We start from the raw sequence: 26,348 nt of genomic DNA, 5'->3' as shown, positions 1-26,348 counted from the left end.
CACTCCTCCTCCCTTTAGATTAAATCCCTCTTCCCAGGGTGAGAAGTTCATCTCTGATGGACTCACACGATCTAAAGCTGTTGTTCTAGGGTCAACTGTAGGAAGCAGTGTGTAGTCATGGCACGATCCAGGCAAACTTAGATTTGAAACTTCCATTTGAAACACGTAGTAGATCATGTGATCTGCTACAAGTTACCAGACTCAATGTTTTCATGTATAAAATAGAGGAAATGCACCTTCCTTATAGAGTTGGAGAAAGTGATAATATATATAAAGTGCTTAGTGTACTATCAGGGATTTAAGTAGGTGCTCAAAAAATAACTCCCACTCATACCATGTAGAAAAGCTTTATAATCTTAGGGGTTTATCAGCTGGAGAACAGATGCCCTCCAGTGTTAAATGTACTATCTTCAAATAATGTCCAAGTAAACCAAGACCTGAGTAATTCAATGCCCAAAAGAAACAGATTCTAGTTGGAACAATCCTTCTACTTAAAGCGAATTTTATACTTTTCCATTAGATGTACAATTACTTTCCTGTCACATCAAGATAAGCACGTGCAGAAACAAAAAGCGGTTCATGGTTTACTCTGTTTATCCGCAAAACTCTAGCACCTATGCTATATATATTTAATGGCCTATTTTAAAAAAATCTAAAGCTCTTTTTATTTAAATTGAAGTATAGTTGATTTACAATACTGTGTTAGTTTCAGGTGTACAGCAAAGTGATTCATATATATGTATATATATTCTTTTTCAGAGTCTTTTCCCTTTTAGGTTATTACAAAATATCAAATATAGTTCTCTGCGCTATACAGTAGGTCCTTGCTGCTTACATATTTTATATATAGTAGTGTGCTTTAATCCCAAACTTCCAATTTCTCTCTCCCCCTCTCTCCTCTTTGGTAACAATGTTTGTTTTCCATGTCTGTGGGTCTATTTCTGATTTGTATATAAGTTCATTTGTATCATTTAAAAATTCACTTATATTTGCTTAAGATTCTACATATAAACAATATTATATCATATTTGCCTTTCTCTGTCTGGCTTACTTCACTTATCATGATGACCTCTAGGTCCATCCATGTTGCTTCAAATGGCATTATTTCATCTTTTTCTTATAGTTGAGAAATGTTCCATTATGTGTGTGTATATATGTGTATATATATATATGTATACATATATGTGTATATATGTATACACACACACATATATGTACACATATATACATATATACGTATATATACATATACATATACACACACACCACATCTTCTTTATCCATTCATAAAGCTCTTTTTTGAAGCCAGCTGTATTTTCCACACTGCTTGGTACATAGCTGGGGACTATGGAATTTCATATGGTGCTGCACAATGACTCTGGTCTACCCCACTTCCATGTCAACACTCCTGTCTATTATCCTCTGTATTCTCCACAGCAGTGGCGACCAACTGGTGGCCTACAGACAACAGATGATATGTGGCCCAAAGACTATACAATGTTTGCTCTGGCTCACTCAGAATTATTCTTTTTTTATTAGTTGTAAACATTTTAATAGCAAGAGATAAAATGCAAACATCCAGAATTCTGGCTTCTCTTAGAAAACTGAAGAGTTGGAAACTGTCTATAAATTCTCACATGGCAAAGGTATATTAGAGCTAAGTGGTGACAGCCTTCTTTGGATGGAACATGAGCTCTGCAGTTGACCACTCTCTACTGCTCCCTATAGCTCTGGACCCTGGCTGCTGCACTCAGTCACGTGAAGGATGTAATGAACCTCAAGTGGCCCTTCAGGGGTTTATGTTGTCCATTTCCACTCAAGGCTTTTAACCTCAAGTTTCAAGTTTTCTTTTTTTTAAAAAATGTATTTATCTATCTTGGCTGTGTCGGGTCTTAGTTGCAGCACACGGGATCTTTGCTGTGTCACACAGACGTTTCACTGTAGCGCACTGAGTCTCTAGTTGTGGTGTCCAGGTTCAATAGTTGTGGTGCATAGGATTAGTTGCTCTGCAGAATGTGGGCTCTTAGTCCCCCGGGATCCAACCCACCTCCTCTGCACTGAAAAGTAGATTCTTAATCACTGGACTGCCAGGGAGATATCTCAGGTTGGATGTTGGCATACAGGAGGAAAATGATGTAAAGTGACATTAACCGACTCATTGTTAACCATTTCCAAAGAGTATTACAAAAACCCAAACTCCAAATGAGAGATTCTGCATGTGAATGTGAGCCACACTGCCTGGCACATGATAAGTGCTCAGGAAATGATAGCTGGCATTGTAATTGGTATTATTATTTCACTGTACTCCATTGAATAAAGATAACCTCAGAGAATAGACAGGTGATTATACAAGAAGTTTTTGAAAAATAAGAATGCAAGAGATTTGCCCCACAAGACATCTGAGATATATAATGAAACTATAATAAATATTTCAGTACTATATTCATGTAACTTATATAATACTGCACATCAACTATATTTCAAAAAAAATTAAAAACAAATAAACACAAAAACCCAAACCAAACCAAACAAAAACTCAGTACTGGTAGAATAGACAAATCAATGTTACAGAAAAAAAAGCCCAAAGACAGAATTAAGTACAATATATAAGAATTTAATACATAATTGAATTGACATTTCACTGCAGAAGAAGGGATAGATTAATCATTAATTGGTCCTGGAACAACTGATTGAATCCCAGGTAAACTTTTTTCAAAGAAGGGAAACCTCTAAAGGACTACAAGAAAAAAAGGTAGAATAATTATTTGATATTCAAGTGGGGAAAACTTTTCTAAGTAGAAAAGCCAAGAGAGAAACCACGAAGGAAAAGTTAAACAGACTTGACAAGAGAAAATAAAAATTCAGTTTAGTTCAGTTCAGTTGCTCAGTCGCGTCCGACTCTGTGACCTCATGAACCCGCAGCACTCTAGGCCTCCCTGTCCATCACCAACTCCTGGAGTCCACCCAAACCCATGTCCACTGTGTCAGTGATAAAAATTGATGTACATTATAAAAATATAAAAGAAGGTAACTGTGGGCATTACTACAGAGTAAGATTCTCCACTCACTGAAGACTTGCTGTGTCTAAGCCCATGCTCAGAGCACCATACTCTTCATACTCATGGTAACAGGCAACGTAAACACTATTGTTAGCCCTACTTTACATATGAGGTTCAGAGCTTATCAGACATTAATTGAAGTAAAATACTGCAAACTTATTCTCAAAGCTATTATTAAGTATATTAATGAAAGTGTTAAGTAGTTAGTCAGACACAAGTGGGTCCCTGCTCCATCCTGGATGGGGCCATCTTTCCCTCCCTGACCTGGACACTGGTGATCAGAACATGCCCAGAGATCCTCCCGTAATTGCGGTTAAGACAGTTAAATTTCCAGACTTATCAAGCCCAAATAAGATAAAACCTTCCATCACATGTTGGTGCAGGCACACCAAGCCCTAAAACCCTAAAAGGTGACACAGTATAACCTGGGGTTCATTATTCTGTATTTGTAATAAACTAGTATTGCAGTGGCACCCCACTCCAGCACTCTTGCCTGGAAAATCCCATGGACGGAGGAGCCCGGTAGGCTGCAGTCCATGGGGTCGCTCAGAGTCGGACAGGACTGAGCGACTTCACTTTCACTTTTCACCTTCATGCACTGGAGAAGGAAAGGGCAACCCACTCCAATATTCTTGCCTGGAGAATCCCAGGGACAGGGGAGCCTGGTGGGCTGCTGTCTATGGGGTCTCACAGAGTCGGACACGACTGAAGCGACTTAGCAGTAGCAGTATTGCAGGATTTGTCCCGGTTCCCCACCCCCCCCGCCCTGCCCCTGCATGGATTTTGCTTGGCTGCTTGTGAGTAAGTGCTTGCACACAAGGAGAAAAGTTATATAACCTAAAACTGACAATCAACGTGTCAAATGATGCAGGACACACGGAGGGACTTGCCACTACTTTGAAAAACCAACCCTATGCCCAGCTGGAGGGCTGCTTCTAGTTTCCACACAGCTCACTCTCCTTTTCTCTCTGGGGAGTGTACTTTCGCTTTGCTTAATAAAATTTCTGCTGCTTAAAAGTGTTCTATATCTTTTGATTGAATTCTTTCCTTCGGGAGGTCAAGGACTGAGTTGCCATTTTGCTGGTAACAAAAGTGTTAGGTTAGACGGTGAGATCATGGGTGATGTTTTTTTCTTGTTTTGGTTTTCCAAACTCTTCAGTATTTTATATTACATTTACTGTCAGAGAAAAGACACATTATAGAACTAACTTTTGAATTCTTTGTCACAGCTCTGTTATCTTAGAGTAAAACACAGCGAGTTCTTTATAAATAAATAAAATGGGGTAGGGAAAGAGTGATAATAACACTTACTAGGTGTCTACCAAAAGCTAGACACTGTAAGAGTTGACTTATCTGCATTATATTTCATCCTAACCTAAAGCCTATGAGGACAGGTATATTTTTTCCACTTACTGAAGAAGGAAACTGAGACTCAGAGGTTTCACTGAGCTTGCTAGGGAAGGAAACACATCTTCAACATCTGGGCTCTTTCTACTGTGGCTTCACACCTGTAGCAGAGCACTAAGGTTATACCTGCTGACTGCGTGTGATAGTATTAAACTGTCTCTTCTAAAACTAGCAGATCATACACTTATACCCTGCTTTCTCAAATTTTAGAAAAGTCTCCAGAGCTCATTGATTTAGTACCACCATTATCCCCATCATGTTAAGTACTTCAAACAGATGGGTGTCCATCCTGCTCTGAAACATTTCACAGGAACAAGGGTTATAAAATTCCACTGGCAACTGGTACTTATGCTTAAAATTAATCTGTTACGGCAAGAAGTATTCTAATATTTTTAATATATTGACCTCATCTCAACATTTCAATGAAAACAAGAGATATGACGCTCCAATGGTAACCAGTCTCCACACTAGAATACTTCATATTCCAAGTATGAGTTTAGAATCACTCTCCCTAAACCTTCACTCCCATAATTGGTTTGCTACTATGTCAATGCTCTCCTTGAATCTTCAAGCATCATGCCTACCTCTTGAAGATGCAAAATGGACAAAACTTGTATAAGAAACACCAACTTGTAGTTTGGATATACATCACAGGACTATTAGGACTAAATTGCTGACTACTGTTTAGCTTGGAATGAGCTGAAAACTTTATATATGTTTTCACCTGGTTACCATCTTGATATCATGAGATTTGTTTCCTTCCTTTAGCACTTATCCTTTTTGAGTTCCTTACAGTTTTATATCATTCGCTTAATCTTTTTTAGTCCAAATATTTGGTGACTAATCATTCATTCAAAAAACATTTAAAGACCACCTATTGTATACTAGGCACTATGGAAGTTTCCGCAGAGACAAAAATAAGATCCTGTCTTTAAGGAGCTAAAAGTCTAAAGGAGGAGATAAAGTAAGCAGACAACTCTTATACAGTGCTCCCAGTGTTTTCAGAGAGGTATGAACTGATATTGTGCAATGTCAGAGGAGGAGCTGGTAATGAGGGAAAGTTTCTTGGAGGTGGTGCTCAGGAAGAATCATTAAAGACCAATAGGAGCTAGTAAGACATTGGAAGGAAGTTATTTTCTGCACATTTTGGAAACTGTGAGAGCAAAAGGTGCCTATGGGAAGCGAAAACACACAGCTGAGGTTAGCGCATCTCTCTGAATATAAACTATTTAGTGACGGATACAAAATGTAATGATGATTATCGTTATTGCATCCATCAACTTTTTTGATGAAGATGACTTGTTCCAAAACCAAATTTTAAAAAACATAATTTTGCAGAATGTTGTGGCTGTTCCTAGTTATTTTAATAATGACCTTCCCAATACTTTACATCCGAAGAGTATTATGAACCTCAGGAATGTATTTTGCTAATGAAAAGTGAAATCTACTTCTTCACATTAATCATAGAACTCCAATAAAGCAGACTCCAGGCATGCTCAACACCATCACCACAGGACTCCCTCCCTTTGACTACGTGTGAGTGAATGGACAGTGCAATGCTACTCTTCAATCACTTAAAGGTTAATGGTGAGAAAGTCAATTTTTATCTGTGGTCTATTAGATAAGGGCATCAGTACATTAGAATTGATTTTTAGGGGCTGGAGAAAAGTGGTTAAGAAAAACAACTCAAGATGAAAAGAGTGCTTCACAGTGAGAGTCCTACATGCTCAGATACAGAAAGACAGAGGACCAAGCCACTCCTCTGTTACTCCATAAGTATCAATCCCTCCATTTGACCTCAGAAATAGCACTTTCATTGCTAGTATTTTCCAGGCCAGTACCACAGTCTTCAGCAGCTGGATAAAGCAAAAACAAAAAAACCCCACGGCATGTTAATTTTGAACAATAGTAGACAGTTGCAAAAAAGGAGTAAGCGTCACAACAACTTTTCACTAAAGCTTTCAAACAACATTAAATGAATTAAAGAACAATGGCTAGGGTAGACACGATTCTCAGGGAAAATCAAAGATAAAATGTGAATTAAGGGATAAAAGATAAATGATTTTCCTGAAAGATGGACTCTAAGGAAATTTATCCATGTATTACAATTAATTTCACTCCGTTGTGTTTGACTCTTTGTGACCCCATGGACTATACAGTCCATGGAATTCTCCAGGCCAGAATACTGGAGTGGGTAGCCTATCTCTTCTGCAGGGGATCTTCCTGACCCAGGAATTAAACTGGGGTCTCCTGCAATAATAAGCTTTGGGAAGAATATATATTGTGTTTCAAAATAAGAATATGATTAAAATAGTTATACTTGATTAAGGCACAATGTACAACACCATGAGAAAAAAACATTTTTCAATTAAACTCAAAAACTTTATCTTGAAAGAAGAAACAATGAACCTATCTTTGAAAGTGAGTGTTAGATGTATTTTTAAAATCTTTTACCTGATTTAAATAATTTAGGCACTTTTCAAGACACCAAAGGCAACAAATGCAAGATTTCAGCACACATCGAGCACAAGCATTTTCCTGGAAAGAATGAATAATGAAAATAATTAAAGACCAAAGAATCAAACCATACCAGGTAGCATATAAATTTTAGAAAAGTAAAAATTAAGAAAAATCACAACCTATGCTTTAAAGCCTCCACACTCATCCTTTTTTCCCTCAAAATGTAATGGTTGAATTATTTTTAATCATTTCAATCCAACATTTACTTAGTACCTATTGCATATAAGTGCCATGAGAGTGGAGAAGAGAGAGAGAAGATGCCACTTGGGAGGTTAGAGGACTCAGGGGAGGTTTCTAGGAAGAGGGGGCATTTGAGCTAAGCTATGCAGAAATGCGACACGACTGAAGTGACTTAGCAGCAGCAGCAGCATGCAGAAATGCATGTTGTTTCCGCAGTTAAGGACAGGAAGGAGGGTTCCAAGGAGGAAAGTGTGAATTCACACAGAGGAATAGAAGCACAGGATATTTGGGGAAACCTGTGATTAGATACATTTTGCCAGAGCATATGAGTACGAGAGTGGGAAATAAGGAGACTGAATTAGATTCCACTTGGCAAGGACATGGAAGAAAACATTCACACTTGGACTTAATATCATTGGGAATTTTGCTACGTGCAGAACTGAGATCTGGAATGTGCCCACACAAAGTCCAGAAAAGGTTTTTCCTTACCTTTCCTTTGAGCTGACTGTGAATGTACATAAGGATCATTCGTGGAATTTTGACTAACGTGATAATGAAAGAACCTTTTGCCACAGTACCAAGGTGATAACGAATAAGGCGATTCACTGATGCCAGAATTGGTGTAAATGGCAAATTCCTTTTATCCCTGTTTAAAAAATGACCAAACAGACAATTAAAGGCTTGACCAGGATAGAAACACAGAAAAGATTTAGTTCAAAAAAGAGTGAAAAATTAGTTCATTTTCCTTATTCTAGTTCTATGGCAAAATAGCAAAGTAACTACAAGCGTTTCAGATGTATCATGTAAAATTAATGCTTCATTTCTTTATGGTAGTTTCATGGGGTTCTTATGCTCTAATACTTTAAGTTAAATAAAACTGCTTTGAAAGCTCTTACTAGTAAATAGTTATGGCGGTATTTACATAATTAGATAATGGAACATAGAAAGATGTTAGACTTGGCACTTCATTTTAATGGAAAACTGTCAGGCCTACTGTAGTGCATAGTTAGCTCTGAAATTAGGAAAGGAAGTCACAACACCTTTTCTGATCCATACAAATTAAAGACTTGGTAACCTGTGCTAGATCCTTATATAAGCAAAAATACTGGGTTGACCAAAAAGTTCACTCAGCTTTTTCCATACCATCTTATGTGGAAAAACCCAAAAGAACTTCTTGGCTAACCCAATACTTAAGACACTAACTAGATTTATTTTTCTGATAAATGTAATTTAAGTGTAGCATGACCTGCTATTCTAATCAATGTTTAAGAAAGTTACAGAAGAGAATAAAGAATAAAATAATGACCTCCCATTTTCCTACCTCACAGAATTATCAACTACACATTTTGTCATATTGAGTTCCACTTACTTCTTAAAGAAATTAAACTCTTAACAGCCTCAGTTCCATTTCCTTCAGGCATAATTACTTAGATTATCTTAAGTTTTCTTTTCTTTTTTCTTGCTTTTTTTTTTTAAATTGATGTATAATCGACCTACAATACTATGTTAGTTCTGCATATATAACATAGTGATTCACTATTTCTACACATTACAAATGATCACCACAATAAGTCTAGTTGTCATCTGTCACCATACAAAATGATCACAGTATTATCGCCCATATTCCCCATGTGAGACTTTTCATCCCCATCATCATTCATTTTTTTTTGTAACTAGAATTTTGTACCTTTTAATCTCCTTCACCTATTTCACTCACAGCCTCGACCCCTCCTCTGGCAGTCACTTGATTTTTCTCTGTATCTATGAGGCTTCCCTGACAGCTCAGTTGGTAAAGAATCCGCCTGCAGTGCAGAAGACCCCAGTTCGATTCCTGGGTCAGGAAGATCTGCTGGAGAAAGGATAGGCTACCCACTCCAGTATTCTTGCACTTCCCTTGTGGCTCAGCTGGTAAAGAATCCACCTGCAATGCAGGAGACCGGGGTTTGATCCCTGGGTTGGGATGATCCCCTGGAGAAGGGAAAGGCTACCTACTCCAGTATTCTGGCCTGGAGAATTCCATGGACTGTATAGTCTATGAGGTTGCAAAGAGTCAGACACAACTGAGTGACTTTCATTTGAGTCTATTTCACATGAGTCTATTTGTTATGTTTATTTGTTTTGTTTTTTAGATTCCACATGTAAGTGAAATCATACAGGTATCTGACATTCTCTGCCTGACTTATTTCACTTAGCATAATACCCTCTAGGTCCATCCATGTTGTTACAACTTAAGTTTTCTGACAAGTATAAATTCTCACCTAGTAAAATAGTAGGTCACCACAGCTCCTGCCACGGTCATCTGCTGACAGGCTAAAATAAATTCACTGATCCAAATCAGGCCCACCACATGGTACCACCACATGTACTGCAGAGGCCCTGACATTTTGAACTCCACAAAGCCTTGTTCATTCTGAACAGCACTACCTAGGAAAATATCAAAGAAGGAAAGAAGAAGCACATAAAGTATAAACCAAAAAACATGGCTATTAAATCTAGGAGATTAAGCTAGTTTCCAACAATATATCCCTACCCCCAAACCACTGGCATTATGATCACAGTGTTTATTTCATTAAGGGACAAAAATAATTATCACTTCAAAAGTTGTGTAGCAGAATACTGTAAAACCAAGCATTAAGTTTTCCTCAAAGAACATATATAGCTTTTAAAGGTTGCTTTGTTTGAATATAATTCTTACCACATTATCAGTTATTTAGTTTAGTTATGAATTTTCCAACACTTCAGTTTTCTTAAAGAGCTATTACTTGTCCAATAATTACAGATATAAAATTAGCAAAGTACAGAAATTAAAATTATTTTCAATTGGTGGTGTGTTGAATGACCAGAGAAGTTACATATATGCTTATTATCCTTATACCATTCTTCATAATTAATTCCATTTAGACACATAACTTTTGATATTAAGTATGGCTACAAGTAAGTCCGAGCATCTAACTATGAACTGTATCACCACTAGCTCTATATAGATTCAGGTTATTTCCAAACCAGAAAACCCCAAGGAGGCAGGTTGATCTTTGGCTTTCACTGGAGTTTGAGGCAACTCCAGAGGAGCACTAATGCATTCATTAGTTCATCTCAGAATGAATCTAAATGTCTGAGTCAGGACAGGAGCTTACTTCAAATCCACAACCATCTCAAAACTGGATATGATTTCGGTCCCTACCTGGTTTAGACTCACTTTGCTGGGAAGATCTAAATATCATGAATAGGGAATGCGTTTTTTTTTTTTTTAACTTTCCTTTTTATATTGGGGTATAGCAGATTAACAATGTTGTGATAGTTTCAGGTAAACAGTGAAAGGACTCATCCATCCGTACTCATGCATCCGTTCCCCACCAAACTCTCCTCCCCTCCAGGCTGTCATATAACATATCCCTGTGCTATACAGTAGGTCCTTGTTGGTTATCCATTTTAAATATAGCAGCGTGCACGTGTCCATCCCAAACTCCCAAACTATCCCTTCCCCACATTCTCACCCCTGGCAACCATTTGTTCTCTAAGTCTATTTCTGCTAAGTAAGTTCCTCTGTAAAAAGGTAATGTGTTATTGAAGAGCCATAACCTCTGTTATTTCTGATGGCTATCAGACCTTAGTCCATAAACATCTTAAGAATTATATTTCTCTGATGTTTTAAAATATTTTAATGCAAATCAGTTTCATCGCTAAAAGAAAGCAGCAACATGTCTTCTTACCGGCTGTGCCAAGAAAGAGAAGTGTCATGATCCAGTACACCCAAAACAGGACAAGAGCAAAGAAAGTCCAGAAGGGCTGGAAGACTAGCAGCGGCAAGTGAATGAAGACCTTGCCAGCCACGTGGAACAAGGCAATGGTGAGAGCAACCCGCTTGCGCATCACCAGCATGACCAGGAACAAGATAACCTGTATGGAGAAAATGGATGGGAAGGTTCTAGCTGCTGTTTTAACTGGTAAAAACGAAAACAATGGTAGAAAAATTTTAACATAACTCTTAATTCCACTTATCATTTTTCATTATTTACTGAAAATGTCCTTTAAAGCTAAACATAGAAGAATTTCTAAATTATTAACATATCCTAGAATGCTACTTTTCCTTTGTCTACTTATTACAAATCAAAACATGTTGCTTGTCATCAGGATGAGACTCATAAAATTTTGAAAACTGGGGAGAAGACCATATGCTATGATCACAAAAGCACAGGTATTTGTACGTCCTCTCCCTTATTGGATCATGAGCACCTTAAGAGCAGGGTTCACGTCAAACTTATTCACTCCCCACTCTGCCCTGGCACTTGGCACAGAGAAATGTACTTAAAAGATCATTAATAAGTATTTGCACAATGATAGCAAACAAAAATCTTTTGGAACCAATGGTTTTATAGTGGCTTTGTTTTTAGTTTCTAATGCTCAATAAAAAGCTTGGGATTGCTCCAAGAAGTAAACTGAGATTTTTTTTCCCCTTTTATCAGATATGAGAGGGAGATACACCAAAAATATAAATATAGATTATTGAACGACGTGAATTAATAATTTTACTGTAATTAGTATAATAATTATACTAGTGAAGCTCACCTATATTTTTGGAATAATGTTGTTAAAAAGTTTAAAAGGAAAAAAGTGGGAAAATAATTCGTGAAAAACAGAATAACATGAGATGGCTTATTTCTTAATATACTTTTCTATAATAAAGAGAACTGTTTTTTAAAAATAGTTACATTATTTCATGACAGTATGATATATGTTCTTACTAGAAAATGATAATTAATATTCTAGGTGAAAATTCCCTCTCAAAAAGCAGACAGTGCCAAACAAAATGTCGCATCAAATAGCACCCATCAATTAGCGAAGCCTCTGAAGACTTCTGAGGAGGTCATACCCCATGGGACAGAGATTTAACCTAATAGTGATCAAGGGTAGGCTTGCAATAGCTAGGGGTAAGTTTCTGCTTCATTAACGGTCTATAAATAAAACATAAACCTGAAAGACACACCGAGGCCTGTACTCACCGTGAAGACGGTTGCTGAAATGGCATAGATGAGGAGGGCCCGAAGATTGGCCTCAGCTACCTGAGGCTGTTCTGGAATAACTGTTTCTTTGGGAGACTTTCTTTGCTTTGCATACAGCCACCAGAGTACACCTGTGCCAGCTGGAAACAGGAAACAATTTTGCAATAATCAGCACAAGAAAATGTGTAACATAAATCCTCAATTTTCTAGACCCTTCCTATACCTCACCATGGACTAACAGCAACAATCCATTTGGCTAGGAGGCGTGTGGCTGTCACTTTTTGCCAGCAAAGGGGAACTCCAATGACTCCACTATCATCTTCCACATTACGCACTTACAAATCTTTAACTGTATCAAATGAACTTTCTTTTACTATATTATCAATTCTGAAGCTGACAGAGAGCCCAGGAAGGAAAGATACCCTTGAGAGGCACTGGTCACTGAAGACAGCCTCAGCACCTGTTTAAGCTAGGGAGTGTGTGGAAAGCAAGTAAAGGGCATAGAAATCAGCAATGAAGGGACTTCCCCAGTGATCCAGTGGTTAAGACTCCACACTTCTAAGGCAGGGAGCATGGGTTAGATCCCTGGTTGGGCAACTAAGATCCCACATGTCATGCAGTTTTGTGACAAAAAAAAAAAAAAGAACCAAAGTTAAAAAAAAAAAATCAGCAATGAAGCTGAGGAAGGCAAAGATCTTCTCTGTTGTACAATAACCCCAGTGCCTAGTGACGACACACTCACATAGTTGATAAAATATTCATACTATGAATAAATGAAGGTCAAGTGAGTAGTTCCTACCATAGGTAGGAACAAAGGAAATCTTTGACAGTTTGATAGCAGTGGGTATTAGAAATGGGACTTTTTATCTCTATCACTTGCTCAGAGATTCTAGATGGAAGAGGGAGGCATAACTGCCTCCAAATAAGAGAGCTGCATCAGACACCTTCATTCAATTCATTTGGTATATTTTGAGTGCCCGCAGCATCTACTGTTCTAGGGGTTAAGGCCTGCATGCATGCATACTCAGTCATGTCTGACTCTTTTGTGACTTCTCTGTCCATGGGATTTCCTGGGCAAGAATACCAGAATGGGTTGTCATTTCCACTCCAGGGGATCTTCCTGATCTAGGGATCGAACCCATGTCTCTGGTGTCTCCTGCATTGGCAGGTAGACTCTTTACCAACTTTGCCACCTGGGAAAACCCCCAGGAGTTGAGGACAGAGGACAGAGCAGTAAAAAACCAAGCCCCCAACATCACCTCTTCCGGAGCTTATACAGTTTTGGGGGAACAAAAAAAATACGGAAACAACCAAAACCACAGTATATTAAACCTAAAAAAAAAAGCTGCTTAATAAGAGGGATAGAAGTGTTAGTGTTGGGAAAGCAGTACAATTTTATATATGATGGGTAACTAAGCCCTCTCTGGGGTGAGATGATATCTGAGCAAAAGAATCAAAGACAGGGAGAAAACAAATCTATGAAACTAAGGAAAGAGTGTTCCAGACAAGAAGGAATAGCAAGTTCTAAGATGCTGAGATGGGGCCACACCTAGCAGGAGAGAAAGTAAGAGGCCATTATAGCCACAGCAATGAGCAACGGAAAAAGTGATAAAAGATGTGGGTAGAGCAGGAGCTGGCTTCCAGATCATACCGTAAGGCCTTGTAGGCTGTGGTAAGGAAATGGGAGGTTCAGAGTAGAGGCATGTACATATCTAGGTGGACAAGGGAAATGCCTGAGAGAAGCACTGGGCTAAGATCTATGCAAATCAACTCAATCCATCTGCACTCAAGTCAAGAGTGAATAGTGTCAAAGGGAAATTCCTTAGTATTTGTAAGCAAACATTAAGCATAAATTTTTCTTCTACTGAAGATGAGTAAGCAAAACAACTGAGTCTATGGAAAATGTTTCTGAGAAAGGGAAATACTACTTCCATTTTGGAATCTTGAAGGTACAAGAAAATTGCCTGGAAAACTATTTAATATCCTCAAAAACAGGAATAAAATACATTCTCTCTAAACAGAAAAAGTTGAGAGAAAGGCTGAAGTTATAGGAAAATATATAGAATAAGATAATTGTTATGATATTAAGGACATTGTTCATAACATCCACAGTAGATATCATTTATTAACCATTTAAACTTCTATGTTCTTCTAAACTTCTAAACTTTAAACTTCTAAAACCATTTGTGCCAGGAATTAGCACAAATAGATGTAACTACATTTAATTACAATGCTATTAAGTGGGTATTATCAGTGCCACTTTACAAATGATAAAATTGAAAATTTAGGGAAGTTCAATAGCATGCCAAATGCCACATATCTGGTAAGTGGGAGAGCTAAGATTCAAGCTAGAGCTAGTCCATCACTGACTCAATGGACATGAGTTTGAGCAAACTCCAGGAGATGGTGAAGGACAGGGAAGCCTGGCATGCTGCAGTCCATGGGGTTGCAAAGAGTCTGACACAACTGAGCAACTGAACAACAGATAGGATTCAAATCTACTTTTATTCTAAAAGCTATTCATCTGTTATGAACTGAATGCTTATGTCTCCCCAAAATCCATCTACCGAATCCTAATCCTCACTGTGGTGGTATTTGGAGGTGGGACCTTTAGAAGATGAAGGGGTCATAAGAGTGGAGCCCTCATGAATACGATTAGTGCCCTTTTTGTAAAAGAGACCTCAGGGAGCTCCTATCCCTCTTCTGCCGTGTGAGGACAGCAATCAGATGGCTGGAAACAGGAAGTCAGCCTTCAGATGCCAAATCTGCTGGTGCCCCGATCTTGTATGCTCCAACCTCCACAACTTTGAGAAATAAATGTTTGTGGTTTATAGGGCTATGGTGCTTTGCTACAACAGTCCAATCTGACTAAGACATCATCTAGCACCCAATTAGATTTGAAGGCTACAAACTGAAATGAAAAGTATGATGGTTGAGAGAAGGAAGAACTACAAATTAGATGAAATTGGAATAACAAAATTAAGTAATCAAGTACAGAAGTGATACTGAGGAATATAGCAGATAAACTTGAAGAGTTCTTCCTGAATGTAAAGAAAATGACAAAAGGACTAAAAATGCTAATTTGGTAGATGACTGGGGAATAACAAGAATCTTCAGTCAAAAACCACTAGAATAGAAACAATAATCAAGCACAGAAATACAGAAAACTTTTCAAAGTTAAAAAAGATCCTCCCAAAAGAGATCATAGGCAAACTTAGTTAGGATTCTGAACTAGACAAAGATTTTAAGTTGTAAGTTAAAAATTACATAAATATCTGGTAAGTAAGGTAGGTTATGGGCAAAGGAACAAACTTAGACTGATGTCAAAGTTCTCCGAAATAAAGTATAGATATAAAGCAACATAGTGTATCTCAAGAATTTTATATGCAACAATTTTACATTCACATATGATGACAAAGGCAATCTTAGATAACCAAGAATTCAGAATATATACAACCCACAAGTCCTTCATGAATAAATTACTGAACTCAGATTCTAGTCAAAACAAATATGAATTGAAATTAAGAACTCAAGAACGGACTTTTATAAAAATAGAAGCAGAATAACTGAATCACTCTGCTGTACACCCGAAACCAATACAACATTGTAAATCAACTATACTCTAATAAAAAATAAAAACAGGACCAGCAGTTATCACTAAAACCAAGTAAGGAGAATCTTAAGGCAAAGGTAAGCAAAAGTCTTTTAAAAAAATACAACAAATAATATTTTAACTTTAATAATAACCTGAATATGAACACTCAAATTATTTAATAAGAGCCAAAAAGTGCAAATGGGCAGAAAGAAATAGAATTAGAAAGGTAGAAAAATCTATGCTAAATTTAAAGGGAGAAGGACTCAACAAATACTGCTTCCTTTCAGCCTTTAAAAACCATAGAATTCTAGATTGAAGAATATTTTCTGAAAATATATAGGTTACCAACTGCAGAACTAAAAATAAAATGTATACTATCCAAAGCAAGGGTGAAAATAACCAGAGAAAACATAATTCATACAGCAAAGAAAGATAGGGAAAACAAAATAAGGAAGCATAAATGTAAGGAAAACATAAAACAGATGACATCAGGGGTGACAAAGGAAAAAGTAGCTTACCAAGTGAACCCAGGATGAGCAGAAATGTTAAGATCCACACAAGTATTCTTGATATATACCTGATTATCACCATCAAAATCATGGACAGAACTGTAGGGAAGATAAAGGACACACAGAATATCATTTGAAAACATTAGAAAATATAAGAGAAACTCTTTCAATTGTTTTCTCCTAGGGAAAATAATTTGTTGCTATTGACAAGTTCATGACCCCAATTTTGGTAAGAATGGAAATTGGCTGCTTTTGTACCTTGACTTGAGTACTTGCGTCCCTTGAACAGCATCACTTAAAACCAAAAGCGCCTAACTGTGGGTTTATAAACGACAGAACAGAATACATGCAAATGCATATGGTGACTCAAAGACAGCACAGAACTGTTGTGGATTCACCACGAGAAGACACCAGAACTCGCATGCAAACAGAGATGACCACACACAAAGTGTAGAGAATGACATGCCATGTTCGTGACCAGAAAATTACCAAACATAGACAGAGATCAGTTAAATTAAATGCTACATTTCCTTGTGTCATCTATGTGCTTCAGGACCAACTTCTCGGATGTTTGTTTTGGCCAACAAGTCAGATGGTATATTATCTTTTTCTAGTTTTTTCTCCTCTAAAACTCCAAGATATGGTCTGACTCTATAGAGTAATATCCTGAAAACTACTGAAGTCAAAATTCCTGACCTTACTTCTCAACTCGGGTCAGGAGTCTTGATCGAGAAGCTCTTCAAAAAGGAGCAAAGCTTAGCTGAGTTATTTAGCCAACTCCTATACCCACCCCAATGTGACAAAATCTTGAGTGAAAAAAATCTCAAAACAAAAAACTGAGAGGATTTAACCCTTGTGTAGGGAACTTCATTTCTGGAAATCATAATTTGTTTATCTCTAATTATTTAAAGTCTTGTTTCACAAACGAATAAAGATCTTAAACTTCAAAAAGAAAACTATTCTAATAAAAAATGGAATTCCAATGACTTAACATTATTAGCACTACATTTCTAGGTTTGGAATTTTTTTTCTTGGTTCAAGTATTCAACTATTTCAGAAATCAAATACTTTTTACATAAGGCTAGACTAATAGTCAAATTTTCCTGGGCCATTTGCAAAGCCAACTAAATGGTTGGGATCTGTGACTAGGTAATGTTATTGAGGTACTCACATTTGCAATAAATGTACAGGAACCAAAAACAGATGGGAGCGTTTCAAATATCACAGAAATAGCTTTTCATATGGACAGCATTATTTCAACTGAGTCAAGTACTACCTAAGCAAAAAGAAAATACTCTCTAATGACAAGACAGAAATACAGCTAGTCTTCTCAATGACTATAATTGGTGTTAACAGGCATAAACACTCATTTTATGTATATAACGAAATAGTTCTTTGGTTCCTACTACAGTTTACTTCTCCCAGCTAAAAAACTCTATAAATTCTGATATGGCTACATACAGTTCTAGGATAATATACGGAACTTACAAGTTGAAAATCACATTTATTTATTTATTACCTATTTATTGACCAAAAAACTCACTGGCTAACAAGTGGAGATTTCCTAATTTTTCCAGCAATACAGTAACATTAATTGTAGCAATGAAAAAATCATATAATCCAAATGTAACCTATCAGAAATTTATGTTTTTTGATGGAAATATATGAGAATATATAACCTCTTTTTATAAGCAAGTAAGCCTTTTGGAATCATAACTAAAAACAAAGGGGTGCTGATTCATTAAAAGAAGCCTCCTTTTATCATACTAAATGTTATTATAGACTTAATAACCAAACTTTGGGAATATACCAGTTTTCTCCAATGAGGGAAAAGGAAGGGAAATGAGTTTCAGATATATATATATATTCCTTAAAAAATATGTGTATACTTATAACTATATATAATCTGAAACAATTATTTTGGCTATGGGAAGTTAAACAATTTACAAGTATCCCCAGCAGTATTCATATTTTGGTTAAAAGAACAGTCTTCTACTGCAATACTATGTAATAGCTAATAATGAGAAAAACAATTACCTAGTGATAACAAGCAAAGTCCCAATATAATTTCTTTGCTGGTCATTACTCCACTAATCAGCCTGTGTAAGACACTATTGTCACTGACAAAGGTGATCAGGGCCTCTGCAAACTTGGCATAGCAGGAAATGTTCACAGGAGCACAGCGATGGAAGAATGGAATAGGTGCACTGGTGACACAAGAAAAAAAATCAGAAAAAAAATTACTCCTACTTAATATAAATGCCACATCAAACACACAAATGAAAGGTGAATATGACTGCAATACACTCCACCCTCCACACGTCATATGGGAGCTAAGAGCTGTGAGCTTAATGCTATGAAGATGACTGTCATGGGGCGTGATGCAAATCTTACCACAAGCTTATCAAAGAGGGTGGAGTGCATATTCCAACAGAAGACATTACCCTCCCCTTCTGAAAGGAAACACACACACATATACACACATACACAACTACCAAAAACAAAACCAAACACTTAAACTCCTCAGCCTACACATCAATCAATCGAGAGGCAGATGACAAAACTTACAAACATATACTTTATTGAACTGAAAATTAATTTTTGCCGTAAGCTATTTAAAAATAAAAAAACATATACTTTTGCTTGAAATGTGCCACCATTAATAGAATATTTGCTCTATCAGAACAACATACAAAACCTTAAATTAAAAAAGGTATTTGAGGCACCAGCTTAATAACTCATACAAAGTAGTCATACCAAGACATCAACATACAGCAGAATATGCAGCTGTTTGAAACAATAACTATGAATGCTAGCATATGGAAGAACTTATAACAATACAAGGGGAAAAAATGAAAAACATATCTAATGTGATGATTACATCTCTGTATTAAAGATCTAAGAATGAGAACAGGGGAAAAACTCTAAAGAAAAATCTCTGCTTTGTTATAGTCATGGGATTACAGATTATTTTCTTTTCTTTTTATATGTTATTATTATTAGGAGATTATTTGTGTCCAAAAAAGGATCAATTATATCAGGTTTATACTGACTGCAGCTCTTACTTGTGAAGGAACATAGCTATGGATAAAGCGTGGTAGAAGTATAGTTTGTTATAACATGGTTCTATTTTAGCTTCTGAGAGCAAGTGCGGATCTAATTAATGAGATTTTAAGCAAAGCTCTATGAACATGCCCTCAGTTGTGATTTGTTCGAATTCTAAAAGAGCCCACATGTGTCCTTATGCACAACACATATTTACATGTGCATTAAGTTAAAATTAAGTTAAAAAATCACTGACTCGATGGACGTGAGTCTGAGTGAATTCCGGGAGTTGGTGATGGACAGGGTGGCCTGGCATGCTGTGATTCATGGAGTCACAGAGTCAGACACGACTGAGCGACTGAACTGAACTGAACTAAGTTAAAATTTAGTCATTACTAACATGAATCCCGCATTTTCAGAATTATGTATAGGACTATCAGTCATAGTTCTAATATAACTTTTTTGATTGGACTGATGTAAGTGTGTTCTCATTCTTGATTGGTACTGTATTTTGGTTAAATTGGTGAACAGATTACATGGTTGAGCACCAAATCCCCAAAGTCTCTAATCCCAGCAAAGCAACTTTGTATGACCTGAAGCAAAACATTGTTTTTGTTTCCTTCCTCAAAAAACAGTAAGAATGCTTCTTTTCAAGTAAGAATATAAGTGAACTATATATTGATTTTCCTTAAATATTGGTACATGAGCACCACTGGGAGTAAGAATAAACATATTCCATGCTGTTAAACTTTACGGAGCAATAAAATAATGTAATTTTAAAGATCTAGCCTTACCTTACTTACGCTTTAGAGTAAAATATATCCAAAAATGACGATAGGCATGTTTATTTTTAAAAAACTGCTTCCAAATACAAATGTGGGTGTATTTGTATACACCTCCAAAATGGTGTTGGTGAAAGATAATGCTAAAGATTTGATATTTTGACACAAACTGCAGAAAGCCAGAGCATTCTGAGTAATGCTTGAATTACAGGTATGTAAGTCACCATTTTTTGATCAAAAGTTGTTTCATTAATGATTTGAAAATATATTAAATTATAGATTTCTTTTAGATAAAATAGATTTAGTTAGAAATATTATAAGAATCAAAAAACATTAACAAGTTCTTACTCAGTGGAGACTGACCTGGGACAGAAACCTTTAAACTAACAACTGTGTTGTGACCTACAACTGCTTTTTTCCTGATACTGTCCTTGCCAGGTTAACGTCCCTGTCTAAGGACTTCTAACCATATTTTAAGCCTGGTTCTCTAGCCTTCAAAACTAAAGCCCTCCCTGGTCTATGAATGTCTACATCTTCATCTGCTTTATTTATTATCCTAAAATCTCTGATGTCAACTCTGTTTAACTCACCTGCCTCCAACCTCGAACATAAAATACATCCACCTAAGAACACTGATGCTCTGTTTGTAATATGCACCAATTTTCTTGGTCTTACTCCCGTTTTCCTTTTTCCTGTCATGTACCCATAAACCTCACACTCTGTCAAGAAGTGGCTCCTCCTAAATCTCCCATATCCTAATAGGATGTTGATATATTTTTATACTCAGAGAGAAATACACATCATCTCCAAAAGGGAGTGGAACTTGTGACAAAGAAAACTGGACTTGGGTTCAGAAGCCCTGGGTGATTCTCCTAACATTACACAGCTGCAGGTCACTATGTCTTTTTGCTTCTCTGTCCCTCCATGTGTCAGCTGAAAGGGTAGGAGCTAAGTTCTCTGTAAGTCTTTTCACATCATCTTCATCATCATCATGCTACTCATAAATCAATGATTCTAAATTAATATAAGCAGGATGCCCAGTAACTTTAGCTTTTTTCTGCTTTCCAAACTTATAATGAGGACAGCTGATTTGCAAAGGGAAGACTTATAGTCTTAAAATTCTAAGCCTTCATTTTTATTTAAGGGGGAAAGCTGAGTGATATCAGCTCTGAACTTATCCTTTCAAGTCATTTGTATACTGTATATAAACACTTGGTCAATTAGAAAGAATACTTTTATAAGTATCCTTCAAGGAAGTGGAGTAAAGTAACAACAGTTTGTTAACTTATAATTCAATCTATGTCAGTTAAAAAAAATCTGACAGCTCTAAATTTAAAGGTATAAAAATAGCACAAGCTGATTAACTACATTGTCTATCTGATGGTCAAAATGGTCAAAATCTTTTCTTGTGATAAGGAATAACAGGTAAATCTAGTGTTACTGAATAAAAGAAATATAAGGCAACGAAAGAGAAGATAACATTTGGATACAACAGCAAAAATGAAATTAAATACTTAGCTTCAAAAATAAAAAGTATTAGATTCCTTTGTCATTCTTTTTTCTCAATTCAGCTCTTTCCCAAACAGAAACAACTTGACCAGTCACAAGTTTTTAATACTTGAATTGCTTTACTATTTAAAAATCCTAAGTAATCATGGCATTGAAATGGTTTGTCTTATATTTTACCACTTAAATCCCATGTGATATAATGAATTTAAGATGAGCTATCTGATTTTGTATATCTTTCAGAAAAGTTACACTTCTGAGAGCCTAATACATGAGATCATTTCTACTTTAGTGTCTAACCCAAATGACATACTCTGTGCTTCTTAATTAGGAGGAAAAGCATAAAGAATTCTGTTTATACAAAGTTTTCTACCTTTTAAAGCCCACAGAATATTGAATCTTTAAGAAGTCAATGTCATCCCATTAGGAACTAACTGATGCTGTTTCACATTATTGAAACATTAGTCAACAAGAACAAATGAATTTATGAGTCTTTTAAAGATTTTTTAAATTAGCCACTCATAGGAAAACTGTATCTCACCTTGGCAAACATATTGCCATTTATCTGCCTTTAAGTCCAGATTATCACAGTTAATGAGCTCCCTCAAAGTATGATGGCAAACAGTGCTTAATATCTTTTGTCCATATGCCTTCTTTCATAAGACAGAAGTCTGCACCTCACACAACTATTTTAAACCTCCAGGTTATAAATAAGCCATTACACTTGATTTCTAATTAAATTTTATTAAAGAAATAAAACAAAAAAGGGTTCTGGCAATATCTCTATAGCATAGCAAAGGCAGGAAATAAGTAATCAAGAATCTAATGGCATTATGCAGTGATGTTCACACGTTTCATTTTATTTCCTTTCTCTCCTCTTTCATGTCTATACTTCCTTTCGCCCCTCTTCAAACTAACTGTGGGTATAGACTTTGCTGCTGCTGCTGCTGCTGCTAAGTCATGTCAGTCGTGTCTGACTCTGTGCAACCCCATAGACGGCAGCCCACTAGGCTCCCCCGTCCCTGGGATTCTCCAGGCAAGAACACTGGAGTGGGTTGCCATTTCCTTCTCCGGGTATAGACTTTACAAGATCTTAAATTCAAATTCTGATTATCAAGAGTTAGTTGTGTGACTTTGGGCAATCTATCTAACCCTTCTCTTATAAGGGACAATATCCTTACAGGCTTTTGAGAGGGTTCAATGAGATAACACAAGAAACTTAAAACAGTGCTTGACACCCAGTAGGTATTGATAAATTCTAATTCACCTTGGTCCTTCACTTAAAAAATACGGATAAACAGTATTTTTTTTTTCATGACTATTAGTTTCTTATTTCTGTATCATGTTAATTCTCTAACACCTAGTGTCCTTTCTGGCATCTGAAAGTATCAAAATAAATGTTTGTTTGATGAGTAAACTGAAGTTATGAAATCTGTTTCTAGTACTGCAGTTTTCTCTAGCTATACTCAGAACTTTAAGCATTATAAACATATAGGCTGGCTAGAACTCCCCATGGCTACCATGTTCAGCACATCACCAACAGAGTTCTGATTCTGGATACAATATGGCCCTTTCTAGGCACTGGTTTGTAAAATTCAAAAACTCTTATAGGAACAGTAACCATTTGGCAACTGTGTGGCACTAGTGTTTTACTGCAAATGAGTTTACCACTGTTTTTCTTTCAAATAGGCACTACCTTCATCTGCAGAAAGTTCCTGAGTACCCAGGAAGGATGAGGACATGGGAAGGTTCTAGACGTTGATACAGATAATACTCTGAGCCATACACCAAGCACAATAACATATGTTTAACACATAATATCTTATTTAATTCTTACAGCAATTCCATGCAAGAGGTATTGGTATTCCCACTTTATACTATGAGGAAACTTGGTTTACTAAGAGCTTAACAGACTTGTTTATGCTGAGGGCCATCTGCCTGCATCACAGGTTTGCCTAGTCTTAGTCAAAAGTGTTAGTACATATAAAAAAGTCAATCAAAGTATAGTCCCTACTCTTTTTAAGGACAGAGACTAGATCTTACTCGTCTTTGGAGATTTGGTATCTAATCTATGTGTGAAACAGGGTAGTGACCTAAATTTTTTATTCAAACAAATTTATTGTTTTCTGATCCTTTCACTTTGCTTGCCAGATACTAGGTTTACTATGTACAAGGTCTTGATCTGCCTTCCTTCTGTCAATTGTTTCTTTTCATTTACTTTCCAAAAAGGTGAGTACAGACAAAAGTGATAGATTGTGAACTACTAAGATAAGTAAAACGTGAGGATCTTTAAATAAAATATAAACATTTATATAAACAATTTTCAGACAGTATAGATTCATCATTGCATCTTGGATTACTAAGACATTAGTGGATAACCATGCTACCAAGCCTGCCCATTTCTAACATTCAAGCCCTTAGTTCTATGTTTTCTGACCTAGTGAATGCCCTTAGGATGCTGTACATGAGACATCCATGAGTATGCAGCCAAGACTGGATTACCCAGCATAACCAGGAACAGAGAGTCCTCAACATGGTAGAGTCAGAGGTCAGAGGTACAGAAGGACAAGCAGTATGAACTGCCCTCTACCCTAAACCCACGTATATTATACTAGAGCAGGCAACTTCATTCTCATACCACGGCTTTTTCATACCTATTATATTTATGCCTTAAAATAGTGACTCTCTATACTCAAATATGAGTTTAAAATAGGCGTTAGCAGTTGAATAGATAAGAGAACAGAGCTTTTCTTGTTTTTACATTGATAATTTTCTCTATTCAAAGAATCTCTTTTCTTTATTGTCACACCCTCCCTAATATTCTCAATTTTCATGAATGGAGTCTCCTTACCTATTGGTCTAAGCGGATAATTTGTAGGTCCTTCCTATTTAGTATCTTTTAAAACAGTCCCATTGTTTTTATGTCTGTAGGCTTTAAATTTTAATTTCAACAGCAACTTGACAAAACTAAAAGAGCAGTAAATCAATTAAACTGACATGTCCTTGTCAACTTTTCAACAAAAAATTTCAAATTCAAGTTAATGAAGCATAAGTAATACCCCTAAGTCAGTTGAAGGAAAGGAGACATAAGATAAGAATTTTAACCAATAGCTTTCTATAATATACTAAGATACAATAAAAGTGGTTTTGATTCAGTATCCCTGGGAAATATTCATGTTATACATGGTTAGTGATATATGCTAAGGTTCTTAAGATCAGACATGCTCCAAACAGTATACACCTAATTCTGAGGATATATTCTACAGTGCTTGAGAATCTATTTCCTTTTTAAAAAAATCAATTTATAATTTTAAAATTTGCTTACTTAAAACTACTATGAGATCTGTCCAAAAAAAAAAAAAAAAAAGAAAAGATAAAAGAAATATCTAAGGAATTCCCCAGCAGTCCAGTGGTTAGGACTCCATGCTCTCACTGCTGAAGGCCTTGGTTGATCCCTGGTCAGGGAATTAAAACCCCAGAAGCCCAAATCTGTGTGACATGGCCCCCAATTTTTTTTTTTCTGTTTTTTTTTTTTTTTAATTTTATTTTTAAACTTTACATAATTGTATTAGTTTTGCCAAATATCAATATGAATCCACCAAAATTTTAAAATTCTTTCAAATAAACAATATTTCTTGTTTCATCTTTGTATCCATTACATATAGTAGGTACCTAACAATAAATGTTTGTTGATTAGGACAAACAGCTTATTACAGAGAAAGTACCTACAGGATATAGCCAGAAATAAAGTATGGAGACTAACCACTGGCATATTTTTAAATTTATAAAGGTAATTTAAAAATGATACCAGTTAGGATGATCAACTTCAAAGAAACTTCAAAGAATCTTTTGAGACTGTGAGACCTGACTTCCAAATTTTGCTATAAGGTTTATAATATCAACAGCTTTCTATACTTGAAAACTATGACATTAAAAAAAAAGTGAGGGACTTCCCTGGTGGTCCAGTGGTTAAGCCTCTGCCCTCCCACTGCAGGGGGGCATGGGTTCAATCCCGGGTAGGGGAACTAAGATCCCACATGTCACTAGATGTGGCCAAGAAATAAAATAAATTAATTAATTAATTAAAAAAATTTTAAAAAGTGAGCCCACCAAAGAAATTTAAAGTATTTGAGAATGAGAAATGTTGTTTGCCTGTGTGTATGTGTGTGTGTGTGTGTACTTTAAAATAATGTGAAATTCATGTTGTCATTTCTATTACTACTTTAAAAATTGTAAAGTACTGAAACTGGGCAACAGGTATCATCAAGTCACTCTTTTCTCATAACATATACAGTTTAAAATCTACCTACAAAAACAAAAGTCACAAGTTAATGAAATACAGTAAAATTTACCTCGCTGGAACAGGTAGTTTGGGGCAAAGGCCTTTTGCTTTTGATGATGCATATTCAGAAGGCTTTAGGTCATAGCTGCATAGTGCTGAGCCTGTTGAAAGAAAAGCTATATGTTAGCTAGCAGAACAGAGTCTGAATAAATTCTTTTATTAATTCATTTTCATTTTATTTTATAGGTTAATATTAATTCAACATATACAACTTTCAAACATTATAGAATTAATAAAAGTTTGATTTGGTCTAATAGTATCGATCCTCAATCATTTGAAACAAACTCTTCTCTGGAAATTTATATACAAAGTTTAATTAACAGTATTAGGGTAATAATAAATACTAGAGCTATCTTCATTGAGTGTCATACGTCAGGCCCTATATAATATACATGCACACACA

At 36.2% G+C, this 26,348-nt stretch overlaps 1 protein-coding gene across 3 annotated transcripts in view; it reads right to left on the bottom strand.

Moving 5' to 3' along the window:
- Window positions 1-26,348, bottom strand: part of SLC44A1 (solute carrier family 44 member 1) — a 228,971-nt gene that overhangs the window by 72,255 nt on the left and 130,368 nt on the right. For all 3 annotated transcript variants that reach the window (XM_006061552.4, XM_006061551.4, XM_006061550.4), the window contains exons 5-12: window positions 25,956-26,046; window positions 18,308-18,477; window positions 16,280-16,369; window positions 12,167-12,306; window positions 10,877-11,063; window positions 9,425-9,590; window positions 7,656-7,812; window positions 6,921-7,004 (exon numbers count right to left, since the gene is read on the bottom strand). In XM_006061552.4, the coding sequence (XP_006061614.1) occupies window positions 6,921-7,004; window positions 7,656-7,812; window positions 9,425-9,590; window positions 10,877-11,063; window positions 12,167-12,306; window positions 16,280-16,369; window positions 18,308-18,477; window positions 25,956-26,046 (1,085 nt within the window). The remainder of the gene's footprint in view (window positions 1-6,920; window positions 7,005-7,655; window positions 7,813-9,424; window positions 9,591-10,876; window positions 11,064-12,166; window positions 12,307-16,279; window positions 16,370-18,307; window positions 18,478-25,955; window positions 26,047-26,348) is intronic.

This window comes from Bubalus bubalis, chromosome 3, assembly GCF_019923935.1.
Source record: "Bubalus bubalis isolate 160015118507 breed Murrah chromosome 3, NDDB_SH_1, whole genome shotgun sequence".
NCBI lineage: Eukaryota > Metazoa > Chordata > Mammalia > Artiodactyla > Bovidae > Bubalus > Bubalus bubalis.
This window is presented reverse-complemented; position numbering and strand designations above follow the sequence as displayed.